Genomic DNA, 24,195 nt, shown 5'->3' with positions numbered 1-24,195 from the left:
AATTCTTCTTATCGCTGCCTTGACTGAGATCTGCTTACTCAGTGTAGACCAGGGACAGAGGAGATTTACGAGGATGTTGCCAGGACTGAAGAATTTTAACTATGAGGAAAGATTGGATAGACTGGGGTTGTTTTCTTTGGAACAGAGGAGGCTGACGGGAGATTTAATTGTGATGTATAAAATTATGAGAGGCCTAGATAGAATGGATAAGAAGGACCCATTTCCCTTAGCAGAGAGGTCAATAACCAGGGGGCATAGATTTAAAGTGATTGGTAGAAGGATTAGAGGGGAGCTGAGGAGAATTATTTTCACCCAGAGGGTGGTGGGGGTCTTGAACTCACTGCCTGAAAGGGTGGTGGAGGCAGAAAACCTCATCGCACTTGAGATGCCATAACCTACAAGGCTACGGAACAAGAGCTAGAAAGTGGGAATAGGCTAGATAGCTCTTTTTCGGCCAGCACAGATACAATGGGCCGAATGGCCTCCTTCTGTGCCATAAGTTTCTATGATTCTATGAACCTGGGACTCTGCTGGTCTACAAAGATCGACTACTCACTGGATAAACTAACTGCCATCAGGGGAGCATAAGAAGTTAATTTTTAAAACAGGCATTAGCAAAACTGTTCCTATAATCAAATGCTTCTGGCTACATAGGTTACTTTTTTTGTTTCGTTGAATTTTTCATAATGCAGCTTGAAAAACTGAACACTTTCCAAATTCACACATTGAGTATTAGCATTAAGTATTCTCATCACAAACACAACACAGCTCGATGCAGAATAAACCTTCCTCTGCTCTGCCCCAAGCTCAGAGAAGCATCGTTTACACCATTTCTTTTTCTGCACCAAATTTTCCAAGGCCTCTCCAAGTGATGCTAAATCTGATGCTAAAACATGCCATATAATAGGCTCATGCCCACAGAGAACCAGTTTGAAGCTGTATGTCGGACACATATAGCCAACAGAGGAGACTTTCACTCCATCAGTCTGGGCTGGATGTGAACTTATGGGCATGATTTTATCGGGAGGCGGCGGCAGAGGAATTCCAGTCGGGAAACCCGGAAGAATTTTGACGTCAGGACTTCTTTTATATTTTTCCCACCCCACAGGTCGGCCTGATTGACAGGCTGGCCTCAGTCCGATGGGTGAAGAAGGAGGAAGAGGTCATGTTCAGCTAAGTGTTAGATGGGTTGGGGGGGGGTCACCGGGAGGAGGATCAGTCATCGGGGGGCTCAGTCATCGGAGGAGGGGGCAGTTGTCGGGGGGGGGGGGGGAAATCAGTTGTCGGAGGGGGACCTGTCATTGGAGGCGCTCAGTCATCGGAGGCGGGGTCTGACATCGGAGGGGGGCTGCCATCGGAGGGGGGGGGGAGCAGCCGTCGGAGGGGGGGTTCAGTCATCGGAGGGGCTCAGTCATCGAAGCGGGAGTCACTCATCGAAGGGTGAGTCAGTCATCAGGGGGTCAAGGATTGAAGATCTTGGGGCTCAGGGGTCATCGGGGGGAATGGAGATCGTGGGGGAGGGGAACTGAGATCGTGGGGGAGGGGAACTGAGATCGTGGGGGGGGGGACTGAGATTGTGGGGGAGGGGAACGGAGATCGTGGGGGAGGGGAACGGAGATCGTGGGGGAGGGGGAACAGAGATCGTGGGGGGAGGTCAGTCAATCGCATTTGTAGGGTGGAGGCAGGTAAGCTTGTTGGGCCTAGGGGAAGCATTCCTGCTTCTCCTGGCCCACCTGCTGTTTCGGGCCTTCCCCCCTCCTCTCACGTGGCGTGAATCAGAAGGCCCGGGAATCCCGGCCCCCAAAAACCTGTCAAAATGGAGGCCCACAGCCTCCTTGAAAGCCTTCACTGACCGACCCGCCTCCTGAGAGCAGATTGGTCGCCCGCTCCTCATCCTGCCTCTGTGAAAACCGGAAATGGGCTGGTTGGAGGCAGGTTTTAGATTTTTTTAATTTTTACTGCTTGCCCCACCCCCAACCCACCCGTTTTTCCCATTTAAAATCATGCCCTACATTCCAGAGGTGAAAGGCTAACTAAGAGGTGAAAGGGACCAGTTGTCCCTTAATTTTTATTACATGTTATTTTTGTTGTTTTAAAAATGTATCTGAGAAGCACATTGCCACAAGACTTAAGAAGTTACTGGAAAATAACATCTGCACTGAGAGTAATCTTTTTTTAATTCATTCTTGGGATGTGGGAGTCGCTGGCAAGACAGTTATTTATTACCCATCCCTAGTTACCCTTGAGAAGGTGGTGGTGAGCCGCCTTCTTGAACCGCTGCAGTCCGTGTGGTGAAGGTTCTCCCACAGTGCTGTTAGATGGGCAGTTCCAGGATTTTGACCCAGTGGGCTCGATTTTAGGGTTGGGTTTCCTGCGGGTTTCCAGCGGGGGGGCCCCAAAAATCCCGATACGAGGTCACGTGACCGGATCGCGCCGCGATCCCGAGCACTTCCGGGTTCCCTGATGACGTGCGGGGCTGCGTGCGTGGCCCCCGCTGGTGGGAATCCCGCAGGCAATTAAAGCCAGCGGGGTTCCACTTGAGAGTACTTACCTTGCTTGTTGAGGTCAGTTAATGAGCTGAATCAGCTGTCAAAAGAGGAAGTGTGGGATTTCACCTGCATCGCAGCATGTTTCCCACACTGGGGGAAACAGTCTCTCTCCAACCAGGCGTGTTGCAGCCAGCAGCCTGTGGCAGGTGCCAAGGTGCACCCCACGGGGTAGAGCCCTCACCCACGCAGGAGGCCACCGCGTCACATAGGGCAACCCCTGCCCCCCACCACCCCCCGCCAAGCCAGAGGACAGACCGACACGAAACTGCAGCCCCAGTCCGAGGAACCACCCACCTACCCTGCACAACCCCTCAGACCAACAACGGCCAGATGGGTGGTGCGTGGACACCCTCGGAGGACGAACAGCATGACCAGCCCCAGCAGCCTCGCAGTCCACGCCGTCCGCCGCAGAGACGTGGAGCCCCCCAACACGGGGTTGTTGCACGCCCACCTGCACAGCAGGAGGGAGGGCTACCACAGAGAGAGACGCATCGCAGAGGGCACTACCCTCGCCACATGGTCCACAGACCGAGGCGAAGCTCCCCGGACCTCTCCGAGCAGCAGTGCACACGGAGGCGCAGATTCACTCGACATGTAGTCGTGGACATGTGCAGGCTCTTTCATGCCGAGCTGCTCCTGCCTGCCAAAGTCACCACTGCCCTCCACAACTTCTCCTTCGCATCCTTCCAGGGTGCAGCCGGCTACACCACCGATGTCTCTCAGTGGTCTGCGCGGAAGAGCCCTGCAAATACACCTGCACCTACTCTGCAGTAACACGATGGGTGGCATCAGTGGTGGGTCCTCATAGTGATACCCAGGAGCGGGCATTATTGGACACAACAGACAGTATTCGCGGAGACATGGCAGTGGTGGTGCCAATATAATGTGTGCTGTTTGTTGCTCTGAAATTCAATATAGGTACCACCCATGGCAAACCCTCCGACACCCTTGTGCACCCCCTTCATGCTCACGAAACATTTGCCTTACGCTGCCTACTGCACATATGTGATGCATGCCCTGTGGCTGCAGCACAGGTGGTGGCAGGTTGAGTGAGGCTGGCCGTGAGGGAGATGCACGAGAGGGTGAGTATGGGATAGAGCCATGAGATTGTATGAGGATTGGGTCGCGTGTTAGTGGCAGGATGAGTACTGGCGAGGTGAGTAGGTGGAGGTAAGATGAGGATGGGGTTTGAGTGGGTATGAGGGGTGATGTGACAGAGTAGTGTTGGCGGTGCCGAAGGAGATGTGGGGTTGGGGCAGTGTTGTGGCAGATGGAGTGTAGGGGAAAGACTTCATGTTCTCACTGTGGCTGACCTACTGAGGTCATTGCAGCGCCTCCTGCACTGTATGCAGGTGGGCGATATGTTGGTTGCGCAGGTGACCCCCTCTGCCACCTCGAGCCAGGCCTTCTTGGTGGCAGAGGCTGGCCGCTTCCTCACGCCCGCCGGGTGGAAGATCTCTGTCTTCGCCCTCCTCCTCACCCCATCTGATGATACCTGGGGTGAGGCATCATTAAACTGGGAGCAGCCTTCCCCCTGGGCTGCTCCATGCTGAAATTTGTTCCATTGGTTGCAGCATCTGTCAGTGGAGGACTGCCCCTTTAACTAGAGAGCCTCCAGCTGACAGATTGTACTGCGCATGCGCAGCCCGCCCGACGCGCAGACCAGCAGCGTGGACCCCGGAGGAGCAGGTAATTGATTCCTGTTAGTGGGTTGCCTGCTACGATCGCGCGGGCAACCCAATAATTTCACCGAGCGTGTTGACCAGGCTACCGAAACCCAACCCGCCGGAAACCCGCAGGCCTGGTAACATCGAGCCCAGTGTCTTTGAAGAAATGGGGATATATGTCCAAGTCAGGAAGGCATGTGACTAGGAGGGGAACTTCCCGTGGTGTTCCCATGTGACTGCTCCCCTTGTAGTTCTCGGTGGTGGAGGTCATGGGTTTGGGAGGTGCTGCCGAAGAAGACTTGGCGAGTTGCTGCAATGTCAAATTAGCTCTTCCTTGTTAGTCCTCGTATATTTGTAAAATTTTCATTACAACAGAAAAAAAATCAAACGCAGCTTCTGCAGAATAACAATGGACAAGTCTAAGGGTTAATTATTTATCAAGTCCATTTTATTTTTAGAAAATCCCCATCAAGACTTTCAGAACATCGAAGTTGTGCTTCTGCATTTAGACAAATAAACCCATAAAGAGAAATGGTCCTGGCCAGTTTGTAAAATGCTGCACAGCAAAGTGAAAAACAAATTAAGTGAATCACAAAGCACATCTTATTGAATACACTGTATAGAATTTAAATGATTTAATAGAGATTGTAAAAGCTATAAGATTTTAACTCTACTTGCAGCAGTCATTTTGTCACTAACAATTAAACAGTTGATTCAATTCTTCAAACAAGGCTAAGAAAGAAAACAATTAGGCTTTTATATAGCGCCAGCGTGTTGTACCATGAATGCCTTGGTACTTATTTATTCAAACTAGACATGTTGTAAGGTCTGAGGGTGTCACAACTGAAAGCTGTCCTTTCTATTCTCAGCTATAGTAGTGGTCACAATCTCACAAGTGTTAAAGGGAAGTAAATTAATGGTTAGATACTGCAGTGCAGAAGCAGGGCCGCTGAAGTAAAGATCTGTGTGCGAAAAGTGGAGTTGTAAAACATTTAAAAAATGGGTTTTACCCTTCTCCTGTCTATTGCTTTCCTATCAGGTAAGAAAATATTAGTCTTATTTGTATTTTTGGAAATAATAGGAACGTACAGTTGCATCAGTCGGACCAGAAACATGATCTGTTGTGAAACCCTGTGATGTTACGTCAGACACTAAAAAATATCTTCTAACTGCTTTTCAAAATGTTAGAGAAAAATAAATAAGCCTATTTTACACTACCAATAATACAATGGAACCTCATTATTACAAACTCAACCATTCACACCTCCTGCTTTAATTACCATTTTCTTGATTGGTGTGAAGCTTGGAGTTCAGACCTGGATGAGATGAACCCTCTGATCAGACAGATTATTTTTCTGCTCATCCTGAATTTGTAATAATGGGACTTTACATTACACGTAGTACAATTTGTGCTTATCTAGCCTGTACTGACTTGTTCAACTTATTCGTTAAAATTTTAGTTAATGAATTGGTTGAGAAACACCAACTAATTTTGAGTTAGAGCCTAATGCAGAGTTTTTTTTAACATCAAAGTGTGAGAAACTAATCAGTGAAAAACAAGACATTATATTGTAATCACCATCTGAAATCATTCAAATGCTGCACTTCCTGTAACTTCCCCAAAAGCGGAAACAGAACGTAAACATTTTTGTTAAATAATCTTGTTACCTTTTTTAATTACTGTTAACCCCGGTGCGATTTTAGCTCCCAATCATTGAAAAAACTTGCCTGTGCAATGTGGTGACAAAATCTGACATGGGGAGAAATTCCTGCCTTTGTTGATTCGTATGAACATGTCACCGTTTGTATAAAGTAAGCAACACAAGCTTTATACTCACATTGACTAAAAGGGGACTTTCAACCCCTTGCGTGTTAAACTCACTAAACCAGTTAGCAGCAGATTAGTTGCAAGATTCTGCTTTTTTATAAGTATTCCTGATTGATTGATTTAACTGACTTTTTATGTAATGAAATATTCTCTCTATTGATAATAAGCTAAATTTGTTTATTTTTTGTACCCTTGGGAAATGCCAGATACTATTAGCAAGCAGAAGACCTCATTTTGGCTCCATTCCTGCTTTCCTAACGCCCATTTCTAAACGATTGTAAAAGCCCAATGAAACAGCTCATATCACCTAGCTTATCTCTAAGTACAGTTCTACTTTCCAGACACATGCTGAATTTTAAAGCTGAGCTCTTATTTTTTGTAATTATTTACTGTTTCTTTATGTAATTAGATGCAAATCTAAATATCTTTGAAATGTTTCCAATACTATCTAGGTATTTTAAGAGACAAATAACAATGGCTGTTATTTCCTGCAATACTGTCATCTCCTAATTAACATAAATACTCTGAATTTTATAAAGCCACAATTAGTGAGACAGAATGGTCAGTATGTTTGACGGTGAATAGATTATATAAAGAGCCCTAAACAGAAGCAGATGGCTTTAGATTGGTCTATCAATATTCCTAGCATTCTAAAATCTTCTGGATCTATCCAGTATTATCTTAAAATGGGAAATGTCTATCACAGATAATTCACCCCCTTTGCTAGACTCTCCCAACAATACCAGGTCTGATAAAAAAGAAAGCACAAATATTAAAATAGTTTCACACATCTTTCCTCATTGATGTCGTTCCAATATAGATGCCATCCTATTGCTTCTGACTCATTGTTCTGGCAAAGAAAATGGTATCTTGCATAGGGTAAAAACATTTTGTTCCTCTGCACATTTAATAAAGGCACCGGTCAAAATTAATTTGAAAGCATTCAAACTGGGTATAGTTTGGCGATGTGCCTAGAAACTCAAGATAGCCAATTTGGATGACCTTGGCTCTTCATAATTACTTGGACCTCGTTCACGCCTGTTTTGCACTTAAACTGGTGCACTGAGGCCCAATTTCGCGGACCAACGTCCTGCACTCAAAGGAAACATGAAAAACACCCATGCGGAAATTGGATTGGGCCATTATTCAGGCGTTGGGCCTGGCCCGCTCAGGATTCTTCAATGAAAGGTTAGTTTTTTAAACCTTCCTGTGAAGCCAGGAGGAGCAGTTACCCCGCCATGCCCGAGACTTACCTTTGTGCAGTTCAAAAACGCTAGCTGCCTGTGGAAGCACAACAGGTAACTAAAGCTCGTGCATTGGGTCCAGGCAAATTCATACCCCTATATATTTAAAGTTGTGCTGCTTTAACCATGTTTACCTCACCATTTTAACTTAAAACCTATTTAAACAGGAAGCAAAATGCACACACAGAACAAGGTTTAAAAGTGGTAGAACATGAACCTCACTGAGTTATTGCTCTCCAAAGTCTATAATATTCCCTACACTCTTCATAGCATCCTTTAATGAGCAAAAATCCTTTTCTGTTGGAAGACAGAAACCACATGGATTTCAAATTAAAATACGGGATACAAGGAGCATCTTAATTCATTTCGTTACGTTTTTTCAGCCAGTTTGAAATGTTTTACCTCAGATTCTCAAAGTGATTTAATGTTGGGTTAAATAACAGAAATATAGCTTGCACTAGTTCGCATTTAAAATTTGTTCACACAGTCCCTCCTTGTGTATGCTCAACCAAACATTACTGTCATAAATCACAAAAATAAGGGACAGGAAAAGGCCTTCTGGTCCATCCAGTCTGTCCCATACAGTTGTGGTGCCTCATGTATCACAATACTGACATTCCCCTGGGAGAAGCATTAAAAACAGATAAAACCCAGGCCAATTAGGGGAAAAAATATGGTAAATTCCTCTCCGACCCCCCCTTAGGTGATCGAAAGATGGGAGGGAAAGTATAGAGTGAGGAGGACATAAAAAACCTGCAAGGGGATATAGACAGGCTGGGTGAGTGGGCGGAGATTTGGCAGATGCAATATAATATTGGAAAATGTGAGGTTATGCACTTTGGCAGGAAAAATCAGAGAGCAAGTTATTTTCTTAATGGCGAGAGACTGGAAAGTACTGCAGTACAAAGGGATCTGGGGGTCCTAGTGCAAGAAAATCAAAAAGTTGGTATGCAGGTGCAGCAGGTGATCAAGAAAGCCAACGGAATGTTGGCTTTTATTGCTAGGGGGATAGAATATAAAAACAAGGAGGTATTGCTGCAGTTATATAAGGTATTGGTGAGACCGCACCTGGAATACTGCATACAGTTTTGGTCTCCATACTTAAGAAAAGACATACTTGCTCTCGAGGCAGTACAAAGAAGGTTCACTCGGTTAATCCCGGGGATGAGGGGGCGGACATATGAGGAGAGGTTGAGTAGATTGGGACTCTACTCATTGGAGTTCAGAAGAATGAGAGGCGATCTTATTGAAACATATAAGATTGTGAAGGGTCTTGATCGGGTGGATGCAGTAAGGATGTTCTCAAAGATGGGTGAAACTAGAACTAGGGGGCATAATCTTAGAATAAGGGGCTGCTCTTTCAAAACTGAGATGAGGAGAAACTTCTTCACTCAGAGGGTGGTCGGTCTGTGGAATTTGCTGCCCCAGGAAGCTGTGGAAGCTACATCATTAGATAAATTTAAAACAGAAATAGACAGTTTCCTAGAAGTAAAGGGAATTAGGGGTTATGGGGAGCGGGCAGGAAATTGGACATGAAGCTGAGTTCGGATCGGTCAATGCCCTGTGGGTGGCGGAGAGGGCCCAGGGGCTATGTGGCCGGGTCCTGCTCCGACTTCTTGTGTTCTTTAGATTTGTGGTTGGGATCAGATCAGCCATGATCTTATTGAATGGCGGAGCAGGCTCGAGGGGCCGATTGGCCTACTCCTGCTCCAATTTCTTATGTTCTTATGTTCTTATGAAACTAGCCCTGATTAACGTTACAAGGCACCAACCTCTTGTACGAGGTGATCTCCGCCCCAGCCAGAAACAGGCCCAGCTCTTGCTTGAAAGAAATTCAACAAATCAACGTTCATCCCACCAGCCGGCTGTACTCCTCATGGAGAACTCGAAGAATATTTATGCCCATTTTATATTGAGCGGCAGTCCTGTTATATAAATGAGGTGGTGTTAGTCAGGAAGTGCTTTTCCGAGGGCTCCACCAGAAATGAAATGCTGGCTGATGTAGAAGGACGCCCCCACCGGATATCTCTGGCTCCCATTTTTTTCTGCCCACCCATACAAACCAACTGGGAAGCTCCGTCGCCAGAAAATATAAGGTGCAATTGTACCCTTTAAAGAACGGCGTGCACATAAATTGTGTATGCACAATTCTTCCTCCATCCTTCCTGGTGCTCTTAACATCACCTACATGTAAGTGGGATCAATTCCACTGTACTCGCAGCCCGAGGACATTGCAGAACCACTTTAAATAGAGTTGGGACCACTTCAAGCGGCCATAGCATCGAGGCTTCTGATACAATACAAAGAGAAGAATAAATTGGTTAGGGCAATAGGAGAGAATAATAACTTGAAAATAAATATTAAAAATAATTAAGAAATAATTATTCTTATGTAGGAAAGAAGAAGTGTTCTTTCCACAGACTAACAATTTTTTTAAAAAAATTATTGAGAAACCAAGGTGACAAGCCAAGGTACATAGTGTGGGACATCACCACAGAAAAACAAACCAAAACCACCCCACAGGTTTCACCAGTGTGCATTATAAAGATAACACAGGATATCGCAAGTTTCAGATGTGATTGATACACTGCTCTGCGGTGTTCTTGCAAACACCACAGGTTGTGCTTTCTTGCTCAGAGTAGACTGAGGCTGTCCGCCCAGTTATAACTTACGCTCCAAATCTTTAGTGTCACTCCACTGTACGTTTGACTTGTGGTGTGGGTTTGGGGCTGGAAGAATAGTGAGAGGGGATGTAGTAGCAGGTAGTAGCAAGCAGAGTCTTGCTCATATGGGCCTGTGACAGTTAAATTCACCAGCCATACAGCTCCTAGAACAATAGTAACTGGCTGAGGAGGTCTCACTCGGACATGGATACAGACTTTTTAAAATTGTCCAAGCAACCATCTTCACCTCTTGTTTCCCAAACACAAAAAGAGGAAATCTGAGGATGAATAAGAAGGAACAAACTGTTCTGCAAATACACCACATCTAATTCCTGCAACTTAAACTACATTCTAGTCCTCGGATTTAGCCAAGTGCTCCAGGCGCACCTCCCACCAAGACTGCTATAAGTGCACCACTTATTCGCTCTCTCCTTCCCTCCCAGGCTCACCTCTAGGTCTGACTCCGCTCCTCTCTCCCACCAAGGCCTGCTTCCAGTATGCCGGTTCCATTCCCTTCTTTACAGTAGGTTGGCTCCAGTCCTACTGTTCTACACGGCTGTAGACTTTGGTCCTGCTACTACATCCCCTCTCACTGTTCTTACAGCTCCAAACCCACACCACAAGTCAAACGTACAGTGGAGTGGCACCACAATTTGGAGCGTTAATTATAACTGGGCGGACAGTCTCACTCTACTTTGGGATCATTAGATTTGCTGCTCCCATTGCTTCGTAAAATTAAACAGTAGAAACAGCAGAACCAATGCTAAGGAAATCAGCTTTTTCTCACCAAACTGAGGCGCCCTTTGTGCATTAACACTGCCAGTCTATCACATACCTAACTGTGCACCTGACTCAGACTCCCATGCAACATTTCATTCACCCTCAAACACAAAAGCTTTCACTCTCATATCCCTTCTGCCTTTCGTCCTCTGGTCAAGCTCTGCTCGCTCCCCAATCCAACGTCAAGCCTTAGGGCTTGCCCCATTCTTGAAACTGACTAACTGGATTGCTCTGACAAAGAGCCAGCATGAGCTCGATGGGCTGAACTGCCTCCTTCTGTGCTGTAACCATTCTATGATTCTCTATGCTTCTACCAGTATCGGGCACATCCACAACTCTAGACCCATTACAACTTCAACCAGTCCAGGGTACAAGAGTGTGATTCCAGATCAACCATGCTCTCCCAGGCCAGAATCTATTCCCATACATTACAGACCCTTATCCCCAGTTTCTCTGAAATATGTGTATTTTAGAATCTTCCAAGAGACCCCTCTACACCCTTGCCTGGCCTCTTCTGCCTGGTCCAAAACTCTTTCGCCACCCAATACATTTTTGTTTCTTGCTGCGTGTCTTTTTCCTTAAAAATGTAAAAGAAACAAATCTCAGTAAAATTGGTAACATACATGTAGACACTGTGGGAAACACAGAAGAGAGAGGGGAGTCATTGTGATCGAGTGAGTCAAAACGAGTGGAAAAAAAAGGAATCAGACAAACAGAAAGGACAATGAGGCAGCCATGCAGAGAGAATGAAAGAATGGAAGGCAAACAAAGAGATAGAGGAGCCCACAAAAAAAAGAGTGGAACAGTTAATGGCATTAGAGGGACAGTTACAGGGGGAACATCAATTTTAATTCTTATGTTTCTGTGTGCAATAAGAGTTCAACTATTGTACTTTAAAATGTGTGTTATATTTTCGCACTTACAGTTACGCACGCTGCAATAAGTGGACCAAAAGAAAAAATTGGAACAATGGGAAGTTCAGTCAAAATTATTTGCAAATTTGACAAATATTACAGCAATTATCAAAAGTACTGGTGCAGAGGCTACTACCAGAGATCCTGTACTATTTTAGTACAAACCCAAGGCGCTCAGAAGAAAAGCCATGATAGCAGAATAAAAATTGCAGCTGATAATGACAAAGGAGAACTTACAGTATCTATGGAGGGATTAACAACAAACGATAGGGGCTGGTACTGGTGTGGAATAGAAAAACGTCATCTTCTGGACATATTAAGTCCTGTAGAACTTAAAGTTACTGAAGGTAGGACACAAATATATGTTTACTAGTGTGTATATTTTCAACTATATATTTTTGTTCGATAATAAAGTTATACAATTTGATGCAGGCTTTATTATATACTTTACAAAATCTCCAAGATCCTGATTTCTCAGTAGAGTGTTAAAGTTATAATTCTGTTAAGAATGAGCCAGGACAATTTTGAAAAACCATCTGTTGCATTTTGATCATTCTGTCAAATCAGAATTTCAATCTTTTATCAGTAATCAGTGTAAATTTATCTTGATAGTTTAGAGTGAGTCTGTTACATAAAGTTGGTGAATAATCAAATAATATTTTTATGCATCACTTTTAACAGCTCAAAACTTACTTCCTTCGGACAAGGAAAGACTAAGGTAAATGTCAAATGTATCTAAACTGGTGTATTCTGAGCATTTGTTCTTTATCTGCACAATAATGGCAGAGTTCAGGTGAATGTTTGCCCAAAGTGAGGAATGTTGCTGCTGTAGAATGATTTTCATTTTCGGCACCAGTATCAGAATCAAGCTCTGACAGACCAGGTATAACATCGGTTACATAAAGGGTGGAGCATCCTTTACACCGACTTATCACGGTGCTTGAAACTATGGGGGTGACTTTCCTGGGGGCTTCTCCCGTTCCACCATCACAACTTCGGCGGAGGGTCAGCCTGTTTTCGCGTGTGAACGAGGTTCCCGATAAAGTAACGGCGGCAGAGGGAAATTCACCCCCTTAGTCTCAGAAGATAACCTCCTACTGCACCAATATGGCAATTCTACTTACCACCGGCAACCCTTGTGGGGGTTTTTGTGCTGTTGACTTGCGCCCAATGTGGACTGGGCCAAGACTACTCCAACCCAAACCTTTACAGTTGGCAAGGAGAAGAAATCTTCATCCCATCTGGTTGAGTTGGATTCAAACGCTGCTTGCAGCAGCAAAAAGGCACTTTGCTAACATACAACCTCACCCACTGCTATACAACCATATTAGTTGAGTACACTACGCTACAGTAAATATGCAAGATTAGTTTCTTTTGGTTTGCTGTTCAATGTATGTATAGGTGCAGATGTAATTATGTATGTGCTAATCCATTGCAGTCAATTTTTTTTATCCATCAGTCTTCTCTTATGTATGGGTGGATGGTAAAGATAACAAGGATGGAAAATTAATGTCCCATTTTAAAGTTATTTCAGCTTCCCAGTGGAGATCGAGTCAGTGAGACTCAGTTCATGTATTAATGCTGCTGAACCCTGCCCATCACCTAACTAATTCGAATTCTACAGGGGTTCGTTTACAAGTCTATGGTCCCAGTGAGGAGCCCCGCTGACCAGAAGCACCTATTGAAAATTCAGGCCCATAATGCCCAGGATTCTCTGACCATTAAAATGATTGATCGGAAAACAGTGGGCAGTGGCAACCCAACTTTTCAATATGTGCTCCCGATGGGCAAAGCTCCGTGCCAAAAGCACGGACTCATAAAATTATCCCCATAACTAGCAGGAGCCCAAAGGATAGGTATGATCATCAGTGTGATTTCACCTATTATGCGTTTCTGCAACTAGAGCCACTGAAAACAGAAAAATAACTTAAAATGACAAGACTGTGTTTTTTGAGGAGTAATCGTTACCTTATTCGTGATACAAGTTTAATTATGAGCTTTAGGGAACTGTCGCCTTCAGACCGTACCTTTTGTTCAGTATTTTACAACAGGCGACCACATCCTGGAACTGAAATAATTAAAAAATCTTTGACCAAAACCGTTTGTAATATTTACCATAACTCTACTTAACAGCACATTATAACAGTTTGTAATAGTAAGGCAATTTGATAATTTAATAGATATGTGTTGATTGAAGTGCTTTCATCAGGGTCCCAGTGTGATACGACATTCATGCACTGAATGTAATCCAGTGTACTCCACTGCATAACTCCAGAGTAACCAAGAGCACCTCAGACTGGGATTCATGGGTGTTGTGTTTACAAAACGGTTAAGTGATTAAGTAAAGGAACTTAAAAACTCTTTCAATTCGTTTTAGGATGGAGAAAAAGAGTCAATGTTGGGGCTTGCTTGATACTTATGGTCTAAGTTATGGAGGAATATTAGAGTTGGATGAAGACTGTGCAATCAATTCACACTTGGTTTACATGGTCTGCAAGGGATATGAAGTATGAGCTTCCAGCCTGGGGCTGAGTTTAGAAACATAGGAATTGCTAGATGATAAAAGACCAAGGTCCATCTAGTTCGCCTTCTACCATCCTGGTAGTCACATGATACGACGATAATGGAGTTGCTGACTAATCATTGCAATCAATCTCTATCAATTAGTCTACAATAGAATTAGACTTGATGTGAGGAAAACCCCCAGCGGTTGGGAGCATTCGGAAGTTTAGATCTCCTCTTTGGTTCATGACTATGGTAAAATAACATGCTGTGTGGTATTTGTCATGCAATATTTTCAAAATTTTAACTAAGTTAAGCTACTTGCATGACAGGGTGGCTCAGTTTTGTGTGTATTGAATTGTAGGACCTAGAAGCTCAGAAAGGTGGGTAGATAATTTTAAAAATCAATTTATTTTTTAAAAGTAAAGAGGGTTGTGCCGTTTCTCCAGGGTTTCCGCTGATCATCTGCCGAAGTTTTGCTGGGAAATTGGAAGAGTCCCCGTGAGAATTTTATTCCATGGCGTGTTAGAAGCAAAGGCGACATAGTTAGAAGACAAAGTGAAGAAAAAAATAGGGGAAAGGGACAACAAGACAAACAGTTGTAAAGGCTTTGTGATTTGATATTCATAGTACTATTTCTTTCTTGCTTTCGGTTATATAGGAGAAATACTACAGTGACAAAGTTAATCATAGCACTGTTGTAATGAAGGCATTTGTTTCACATCAGTGTGTGAGCTGCAAATTTTAGAAAACGACTGGCCCTGGGAGACTGGAATTGCCTAAGGAATACACTGTCATAAAATAAAAACAGAAAATGCTGGAAAACACTCAGCTGGTCAGGCAGCACCAGTGGAGAGAGAAATGGAGTTAATGCTTCAGGTCGATGACCTTTCATCAGAACTCCACCTATCATTAAACTATCATAGTTGGACCATCGATTCAATGCCACATTAGCTTGTTGCAAGGTAGAGTCAGTATCTGAGACTGATGCTATGTGACGTTGGAGAGTAATAGTCTATTTCATTACCCCATGATATCATCGGGGAGATATGGCAGATATAGCAAAATGTTGCATTACTGTGCATAATTACCTGTCATGGTCCATATATGGCTGATTATGTTTGTACATGTAATTTCTCTCTGTTTTTCATAAAACCCCAAGGCTTTTCATAATACTCGGACTAATCTTTGGAATTTTGTCGATGATGCTCCTCGGACTTGTGATCCTGGTTATCAAAAAAATAAGAAAGCACAAAAATAATGGTAAGTTCAGAAACAAAACCTAATTTCATGCAGCAAAGTAAATCCATCTCTCAAAGATACGAAACAAAAACCAATCACATGATATGGAACAATCGTTAACGGATTGTGTCTTGATCTGCTGCTGAGATTCTACCTATATCTGCATTTCAGCAGTACGAACATCTTGCCAGGACAGAAATCTCCTCATATTTTCATTTCAATCTGGCACTAATCTCAGTAAACCAGTCAGCCAAAAGTGACGGTACTTCCTTTATTTCTGTGGAAGAATAGGAACTCTGTTGCACTGTCTATTCAGCACAATATAATGGTGACAGGATTGCCAGTAACATTGTGGCAATTTGTATGTGGCACATAGCAAAGTGTATTGTTTCTTGCTGAGGCTTTTTAAATGCTAGGGAGTCACGTTAGCACGCTTAATTCAACACAAAGGTGATTTTATTTCTTAATTAAAAGGACTACTTGTTTGCATTTTCTGTATCATTTGATACTGATTCAAGACCATGCTCCAGTTTGGTACTGGATAAAGAAGCTAAACAATTATAATTTCTTGAACAAATATCAAGAGCAAAATGAATGAGTTAGTTATCAAATACTAAATGATTCATTTGTAAATCAAACTGCCATTATCTGATTACCTGATAGATAATCTCTCATGCTCAATTGCTGTCTTGTAAATTACATATTTGTTATGCTGTTAAGAGTTAGCATTCTGTGCTTTAGCTTAGATGCAGTTGCAGAATAATTAGATTAGGCAGATACTCCTTAACTCTAAAAGCATATAGAAAACAGAAAGAGATTCCATTTATACAGGATCCTTGGGACACCCCAAAGGACTTTACATTCAACGAATTACTTTTGATGAGTCGTCATTGTTGTCAAGTAGGCAAATAGGGCAGCCAATTTATACACAGCAAGGACCCACAAACAGCAAATGAAACAAATGACCTGATAATGGGCCAATTTTCATATAATTAATAGCTCTAAATGATTAGCAACTGGTACAAATCTCACCAGAATGGTAATCTGTTGATGGCACTCAAATTTTGTGGGTCAGCATATGTGTTTAATTATTCACAGCTCCAGGTGAAGATTTGTATGGGTGCAGGGTGGAATAGGAACATAGGAACAGGAGTAGGCCATTTAGCCCCTCGAGCCTGTTCCGCCATTCAATGAGATCATGGCTGATCTGTGACCTAACTCCATATACCCGCCTTAGCCCCTAAGGTCTAAATATCCCTTAATACACAGCAAGGACCTGCAAACAGCAAATGAAACAAATGACCAGTTAATGGGGCCAATTTTCATATAATAATAGAATTTAAAGGGATGCAGCCTATTAAAGGGAAGTGACAGTATAGTGGGACAAAAATTCTTACAGCCATTGGAAAGGCTCAAAAAGGCATTGTAACCAATTGGCAGCAGTTGCCAAGGAGAAAGGGGGGGAAGGATTACGAACATACAAACAATGACGGACAGGAAAAGACCAACAGGGCTGTTCAGCCTGTCCACACAATTGTGATATCTTGTGTATCACAACATATACACTCTCCACCCCACCCCACCTGAAACCATGGGATTAAAACATGACAGGCATTAATGAGGGGATAGGAAACGCAATGTGCAACAATAAGTCTGCAGGCAAGCAACAGATCAGCCCAGGACCTGACTCCCAGTTTTATGGCTACCAATATGACGGTGTTTTCAAACGAAGTAGTTGTCAGAAGTGTACTGCTGTTTGTCATTCCACGGCAGCCTCGCCATGAGTCTGCATTGCAGTATGCCTGGAAGGAACTGGGTTTGTTCTCCTGCAATAAAAGTGATGGAATGTTGGGTATACCCGCAGCTTAAGTTATGACAAGCTTGTGTGTCATAAGATCTATTTTTATGTCTGTCAGCTTTTTTGGGGCTGTGTCAGCTTTTTAGAAGATATCGCTCAGCTTTTGCCGGTTTTCTGGGTTGTTGCGTACAGAATTAAAAGAAATGTACAAGCTCTCCAACGGTTAAGTTGATTTGCCAACCCCTCAAATGTAATTTTGTTGGGACAATACCCAAGAATTAAATGAGGTAAAGTAACATTTGTGGATGTGTAAGCATATTTGTTGAGAAAACCTTCACAGCAACGCTCATATCTATCGCCATAGCAACTCTGATTGAGTCACATCAAGGCCATCGAGATTTATTTGAAAGGAAATGTCTATTTTTCTAACATAAAGAGGAAGAAAAAAAAAAGGACACAAAGGGCCAGAAACAACCAGGGAGATAGGAAGACAACAGCAAGAGAAAGTGTGTGAGCACCTCAGAGAGAGAAAGGAGATTCAAAGAGTGAAAGGCAAACAGAAAGACAGAGAGGGAGTAGAAAGAATTAAAGATTGGGGAGTAAATTTTCAACTCAGCACCCGGGTGTAAAACTAATGTTGCAGATCAGCCGCCCATTGATTTTAATGGGGATGAAAATCGGGCAGTTTCTATCATGGGAAACCAATCCACGCAAGTGTTAAGTTTAAAATCTATCCTCGGGGGACAAGCAGAGACACAGTTACAGGACGAGTAAGACCTTTTCACTTTTGTCCATGAAATCAATTAGTTAATGCGTTTTTTAAAAAAAGTTATCAACAACCCAACTAACAGCTAAAAATGAAAATAATTGTCGGACTCAATTCGAAGTTAATGAAAAGTGATTGAGCTGTGAAACAGTATCAGAATGTATCATGAGATTTAATTCATACAACTGCCTGACATAGACTGGAGCAATAAGTAACTAATACAAACCCATGTTTGACATTAATGTTTTCTTATGTGATTTAATTCTTGTGAGGCGAGGTTTTAACTGTTACACAATGGCTGATTATGTCTCCTACCCATGAAGTATAGTCCAGTTTGTTCCCCAAAATGACCGCATCACTCTCATTTATCCCAGTTTTTTAATGTAATATTGAATTGTGAATATTAAAAAGTGCAATAGATTTAAAAAACAGCGTTTAAATGCAACTCAAAAACAGTCACGTTTTGAATCTTCCTGCTGCTTTACATGGCTTTATTCATTACCTTTACATTTGTATTTTTTTTTAGATAACAGAGAGAAAGAATCAACAATAGAAAATTCTATTCCAAAGTCTAACTCTGTGGTAAGGCTGCAATCTCTGAGCAATACTGGATGGTTTAGTACCTGCAAAATTGACCGACCTTTGAAGTGATGTTTTGGGATAATAGATACACACACTTAATGCATTCATCTGAAATTCCTCTCTCAACAACAACAACTTGCATTTATATAGCGCCTTGAACGTAGTAAAATGTCCCAAGGCGCTTCACAGGAGCGTTATCAAACACAATTTGACACCGAGCCGTATAAAGAGATATTAGGACAGGTGACCAAAAGCTTGGTGAAAGAGGTAGGCTTTAAGGAGCGTCTTAAAGGAGGAGAGAGAGGCAGAGAGGTTTAGGGAGGGAATTCCAGAGCTTAGGGCCTAGGCAGCTGAAGGCACGGCCGCCAATGGTGGAACGATGAAAATCGGGGATGCGCAAGAGGCCAGAATTGGAGGTGCGCAGAGATCTGAGGGCTGGAGGGGGTTACTGAGATAGGGAGGGGTGAGGCCATGGAGGGATTTGAAAGCAAGGATGAGAATCTTAAAATCAAGGCATTGCTGGACCCGGAGCCAATGTAGGTCAGCGAGCACAGGGGTGATGGGTGATTGGTGTGAGTTAGGATAGGTGTTAACCTGTTTAAAATAGCGGGGAAAGAGCTTCAAACAAATGCATTATGAGTTTGTACCTCATATTCTGCATTGTAATTTCAAGGGCCTTGTGAAAATTTCATAATTTTATGCACTTTGCTGGGGAATATTTGATTTAAGACGTTATTTTGTTTGATAACACTCCTTTGGGACATTTTACTATGTTAAAGGCGCTATATAAATGTAAGTCGTTGTTGTTGTTAAGTACTAACCTTGATATCTGTGTGCAGGGAACAGCACAAAAGGGAATACTTGCAGCAAAATTTTAATGAAAAGTACAAAATTATTTTAATTAAAATTGTGCTGCAAGTATTCCCTTTTGCATTGTTCCCTGCACACAGAAGCCAAGATTAATTAAAATTGAAAAATTATTTTAATTAAAAACAAAAATATTGATTCTGCTCTCTCTCGCCCTTCTATTCTCTCCTCCCATTCCTTGGCCAATTTTTAAATTTACAATTTTTTTAAACATAATCAGATCTATCCTATTTTAACATTTTATCCCTAAAATATTGCAGTTTGAAACCTCTTAACTACCTGGTTTCTGTCTGGCTCCCAATATTCATTGTGTATGTGGGAGAGAGATCAGAAAAACTTGGGGAGGGCTTACTTCCAATTTCCTCCCCCCTCCCCTCAAATCGGAGGAAGCGAGGCAGAGCAGGACCTGAGTGTGCTGATGGAGGAGGGCCCAGACCCCATCCCAAATCCTGGACATGGAGTAAAATCAGGGAGGGCAGCCCATGCCTGTAATGGCACATTTGAAAACTGTATCCTGAGGAAGCACAGGGCCACTTAAAGTAATCGATTGCCTTAGGCTGCAGGAGTTCTTGGGCCTTTTTCCAGGGCCTCAGAAGGACTCACACCAGCTCTCAGCTGATGAAACTTCTACTGAGACCTCCCGAGGATATAATGGGTGGAATTATTAAGGTAGCCCATGAGGTCACCCCGACTTACTCCCTTGACATGAGGTGGGGGGTGCAGGGGGAGTGGAAAATTCACCCTCTCTCCTCTCCCCTTTGGGAAAATTTTCAGCTGTGAGCTTCCTCCCCTTTTTTGGGTCTCCATCTGTTACAGAAGCACCCAAAGCCCAACCAGAGTTTTGGGCCCTTGGTTATCACTGAAAGCCAGCTTTAAAGCTAAGACATGTGGCCATGTAACATATGCGACCAGGACAATTACTGAGGCATTTTTATACATCAAACTGTGAAGGAGGCTCTCCAATAGTATACTTGTCAATTATCCCTTGAGCTCAACAGTGATGCCGGAATGGTTAAAATTCTTTACAAAAACTAAGTTGTTGATTAACTCAAGTACTTGTGTTTGATATTGATTTTACTCCCTATTTACTGATAGTACTTTAAAGTGGATTTTTTTTTTCTAAAATAAAGCATTATCTAAATTTTTGTTTTTGTATTTTAATGATTAATCAGCTCATTGCTTCATTCCCATAAACCACATCCTTGTGCTCTTTGTCTTCAGTTGTCCAGAGACTTGGAAGAAGGGGTTACTTATGCCACAGTGACGATTCAGCCCAGTGATCGTCCTCAGGAGGACTCTGCTACCTCCAACAATGTGAAACCTTCCAAAAGTCAGGAAGCAATCAAGCCGTCAGTAACCGAACCTCCAGCTTCAGAACCAACAGAGTATTCTACAGTTGTATTCAAAAAATAATATTCTTCCAACGTGACTTCTGCAAGATACTTTTGACCCATTTTCTGAAGAATGATATCCCTATAAATTGTAAATGATCCCGTTAGAGTACGAAGCCTCCTGTAATTTTGCACCTCACACCCAGCTGGTGCATATCGGAAAATCACAGGCAACGTACCCGCATTTTTCCGATATTTGCCAGTGACATGGGTTCTCAGGGCATTTGTCCTCAGGTATCCTTTGAACCTGATCGAGAGAAACTATTTCCTCTGGTGGGGAGTCCAGAACAAGGGGGCATAACTTTAAAATTAGAGCTAGGCTGTTCAGGGGTGACGTCAGGAAGCACTTCTTCACACAAAGGGTAGTGGAAATCTGGAACCATCTCCTCCAAAAAGCTGTTGAGACTGGGGGTCAATTGAAAATTTCAAAACTGAGATTGATAGATTTTTGTTAGGCAAGGATATTAAGGGTTACGGAAGCAAGGCAGGTGGATGCAGTTAAGATACCGATCAGCCATGATCTAATTGAATGGCGGAACAGTCTCGAGGGGCTGAATGGCCTACTCCTGTTTCTGTGTTCTTATAACCCGTGACATCACAGTCAGCATCACTTAACTGGGCAGTCATCCTCACTCTGGCAAAATGCCAGCCGTTTTTTCAAAAATGGGAGCAAACAGAAAAATAAAAAAGTACCTTGTTACATTAGAAAAGGATGGATGGATGGATGGGTGAAGCGCAGACTTTTATGGGCAGTCCTGTGTTTTTATGGACCTGTACGTGTACTGTGGCTGTGCCATTCAGGCACATACTGCACCAGAACAACACAGGATAATATACACAACTGTAATATTTTTCTGACTATTCACTATGTGTAGGCAAAATAATATTTTAATTGATCTTTGAAATACTTAACAATTTAGTGCTAAGAACATTGTTGTGAAGTGGTAATAATAGTTTCTGCAGTGACTTATAAAGAATCACAATTGTTTAAGGGTGTAGTTCCATATAATGCTTTATCGCTTACAGTCAATGGACTTGCTGTTGGTGTGCCCTGTTTTTATTTAATGCTGACAGCATACTATGATTAGAGTCCTGTTCTCCAGGTAATATCCTGTACGAAAGGTGCTCAGGGTGCTGGCATTATTTAACATGATAGAGCTATGACAACTGATGTTGTAGCACTGATGAGATGGTATGGCAATGTTTCTTAATGTAAAATAAACACTCTTGCAACACCCTGAGAATGCTCAGTTTCAATGTCCTTGCCACATCAGGGACATTTCCATTCTGTAAAACTTTATTTCAAATGTTTTAACATTCGTATGTCCTGTAAAGTTTTGCTATGTTTGTGCTGTAAATTCACATCTGTATGAGAAAAGACAGATTAATGGGTATTGTGATCTTGACAGGCATCTGAGAGAAAATCTTGATTATTTATACATCCGGTTTTGGCTACACTGGACCAGTGGTGAGAATGTGGAACTCACTATCACATGGAGTGGTTGAAGCGAATAGCATAGATGCATTTAAGGGGAAGCTAGATAAGTACATGAGGGAGAAAGGAATAGAAGGATACGTTGACCGAGTGAGATGAAGTCAATAGAGTGGGAGGAGGCTCGTGTGGAGCACAAACATCGGCATAGACCACTTGGGCCGTATTGGCCTGTTTCTGTGCTGTAAATTCTATGTAATTCTATGTAGAACTAATAAACTGAATGGCAGAGTCAGAAATCAAATTTGCATGTGACATTTTATGTTGAAACCAATCTAGACTATATCCTTTTAGGGACAAACTCCATCTAAATGCACCAAAGGCAAAATTTCTTAATTTGTTTAGGATCCAGAATTAATTTCTCCACAATTCAGCATCACACACATCCGTGGAGATTTCAGGCTGCAACATGTAAGGTTGAATCACTTCAGAATCACTTTTGAATAAGGTTAATGTTTATCCAGACAGCAAATGATGAGGATGTCAATGTGATGACATGAGATCGCCAATTAGCACCTTTGCTATGTGTCAACATTTTAGAGCCCACAGCCAATCGGCATCTATATAAATGGCTATTTAAATCACTGCTAAGTAGAGTCAAGTAGAATGGTTCTCCTCTCAATTTATATTAAAGTCTTAGTCCATGTTGTCAACAATCCCTTGCCCAGCTGATCAATAATTACTGAGCTATACGGTTAACCTTTATTACATCAAATCTTACACATGACTGTGGTATTGTGAAAAAGAAACATGTATAGTGTCAAATACACAATCAATCGGAGGCCGAGAATGAACTGAATGCTCATAATTTATTATAAAGGAATCCTAAGGCTGTCAAATATTCTCCTTCATTGAATCTATTCGCTTTAATGCAATGGAAAAACAGGAGGATGACAGGAAATGTTATAGAGATACGTTTTATGCTATGGGAGATAATAACTTGCGTTATTAACTATTTTTAAGCAATTCACATTTGCTCCCAAGTAGATAAACAAAACTAAAGGTGGCAATTGTGCAAATGAAAGTTTGAAATCCTATTTGTTTTATCAATCTTGAACCAGAACTGTACATGAATTCAAAGGAATAAGTTTAGAAATGTCTAATATACTAGTTACTGACTTTCAAAGGATGATAACTAAATTCAACATACTTAGGAATCCATATAAAACTTACCTGACGTATTTACTGAGATACTAATGGCAAATTAATTCACAATTTTTTAAAGCTAACTTTGCAGCAGGTGGTGGATTGCTAACCCCCCAATACCTGTTATTTTATCGTCCGTGTTCAACCACTTTATTACATGGTTAAATTATTGTACTTTTCTTTTCTTCCACAAAGACATTAAAACTTTACAAACCCTTGATCTGAGTATGTGGCTTTTAGTTTTACCTTTCATTAAGCAAATTACGTAAACTACATTCAAAACACAAATTAATTTTTGATCCAAAACACAAAGGTTGAGGAGGGGTTATTGTTTAAGAGTTTGTGATGCCAGTGTGGACCATTGCCCAGTCATAACACATATCCGAAACTCGGGTGCAGACTTGCAAAATTAGCCCTGTTGTCATTTACATGTAATACAGGAAGTAATCTGCTGTTGGCTGTTGGGAGGCTGCAAGAGAAGGGTAATACTTACCTTTCCAGCTTCTCTTGCCTTGCCTGTCCCCCTCAAATCCTCTGATCCGAGGAGGTACCAGGTGCAGAGTCTTCAGGTGCCCCTGGATCTGAGCATCCTTCAGTCATTAGAATCATAGAATCATAGAAGTTTACAACATGGAAACAGGCCCTTCGGCCCAACATGTCGATGTCGCCCAGTTTATACCACTAAGCTAGTCCCAATTGCCTGCACTTGGCCCATATCCCTCTATACCCATCTTACCCATGTAACATTAGTGTCAAATGTGTGA

General features: G+C 42.5%; 1 protein-coding gene across 1 annotated transcript; it reads left to right on the top strand.

Annotated features, from left to right (window-relative positions):
- The first annotated feature begins 5,050 nt into the window (after positions 1 to 5,050).
- Positions 5,051 to 23,649, top strand: LOC137344567 (CMRF35-like molecule 1). Its single transcript, XM_068007616.1, has 6 exons — positions 5,051 to 5,255; positions 11,657 to 11,992; positions 12,327 to 12,363; positions 15,310 to 15,410; positions 18,480 to 18,535; positions 20,624 to 23,649. Exons 1-6 carry the CDS (start codon positions 5,216 to 5,218, stop codon positions 20,813 to 20,815), a joined length of 762 nt encoding a protein of 253 aa, XP_067863717.1. The 5' UTR covers positions 5,051 to 5,215; the 3' UTR covers positions 20,816 to 23,649.
- Positions 23,650 to 24,195: the final 546 nt, after the last annotated feature.

This window comes from Heptranchias perlo, chromosome 27 (assembly GCF_035084215.1).
Source record: "Heptranchias perlo isolate sHepPer1 chromosome 27, sHepPer1.hap1, whole genome shotgun sequence".
Classification (NCBI taxonomy): domain Eukaryota; kingdom Metazoa; phylum Chordata; class Chondrichthyes; order Hexanchiformes; family Hexanchidae; genus Heptranchias; species Heptranchias perlo.
Note: the sequence above shows the minus strand (reverse complement) of the source record. Positions and strands in the feature narration are given on the sequence as shown.

Bases quoted from the DNA above. Each gene is read 5' to 3' on its own strand.
- LOC137344567 (XM_068007616.1), top strand. From the start codon at position 5,216: ATGGGTTTTACCCTTCTCCTGTCTATTGCTTTCCTATCAG. The intron at 5,256-11,656 runs GTAAGAAAATAT...TCGCACTTACAG, and splicing joins GTCTATTGCTTTCCTATCAG to TTACGCACGCTGCAATAAGT. The intron at 12,364-15,309 runs GTAAATGTCAAA...TAAAACCCCAAG, and splicing joins TCGGACAAGGAAAGACTAAG to GCTTTTCATAATACTCGGAC.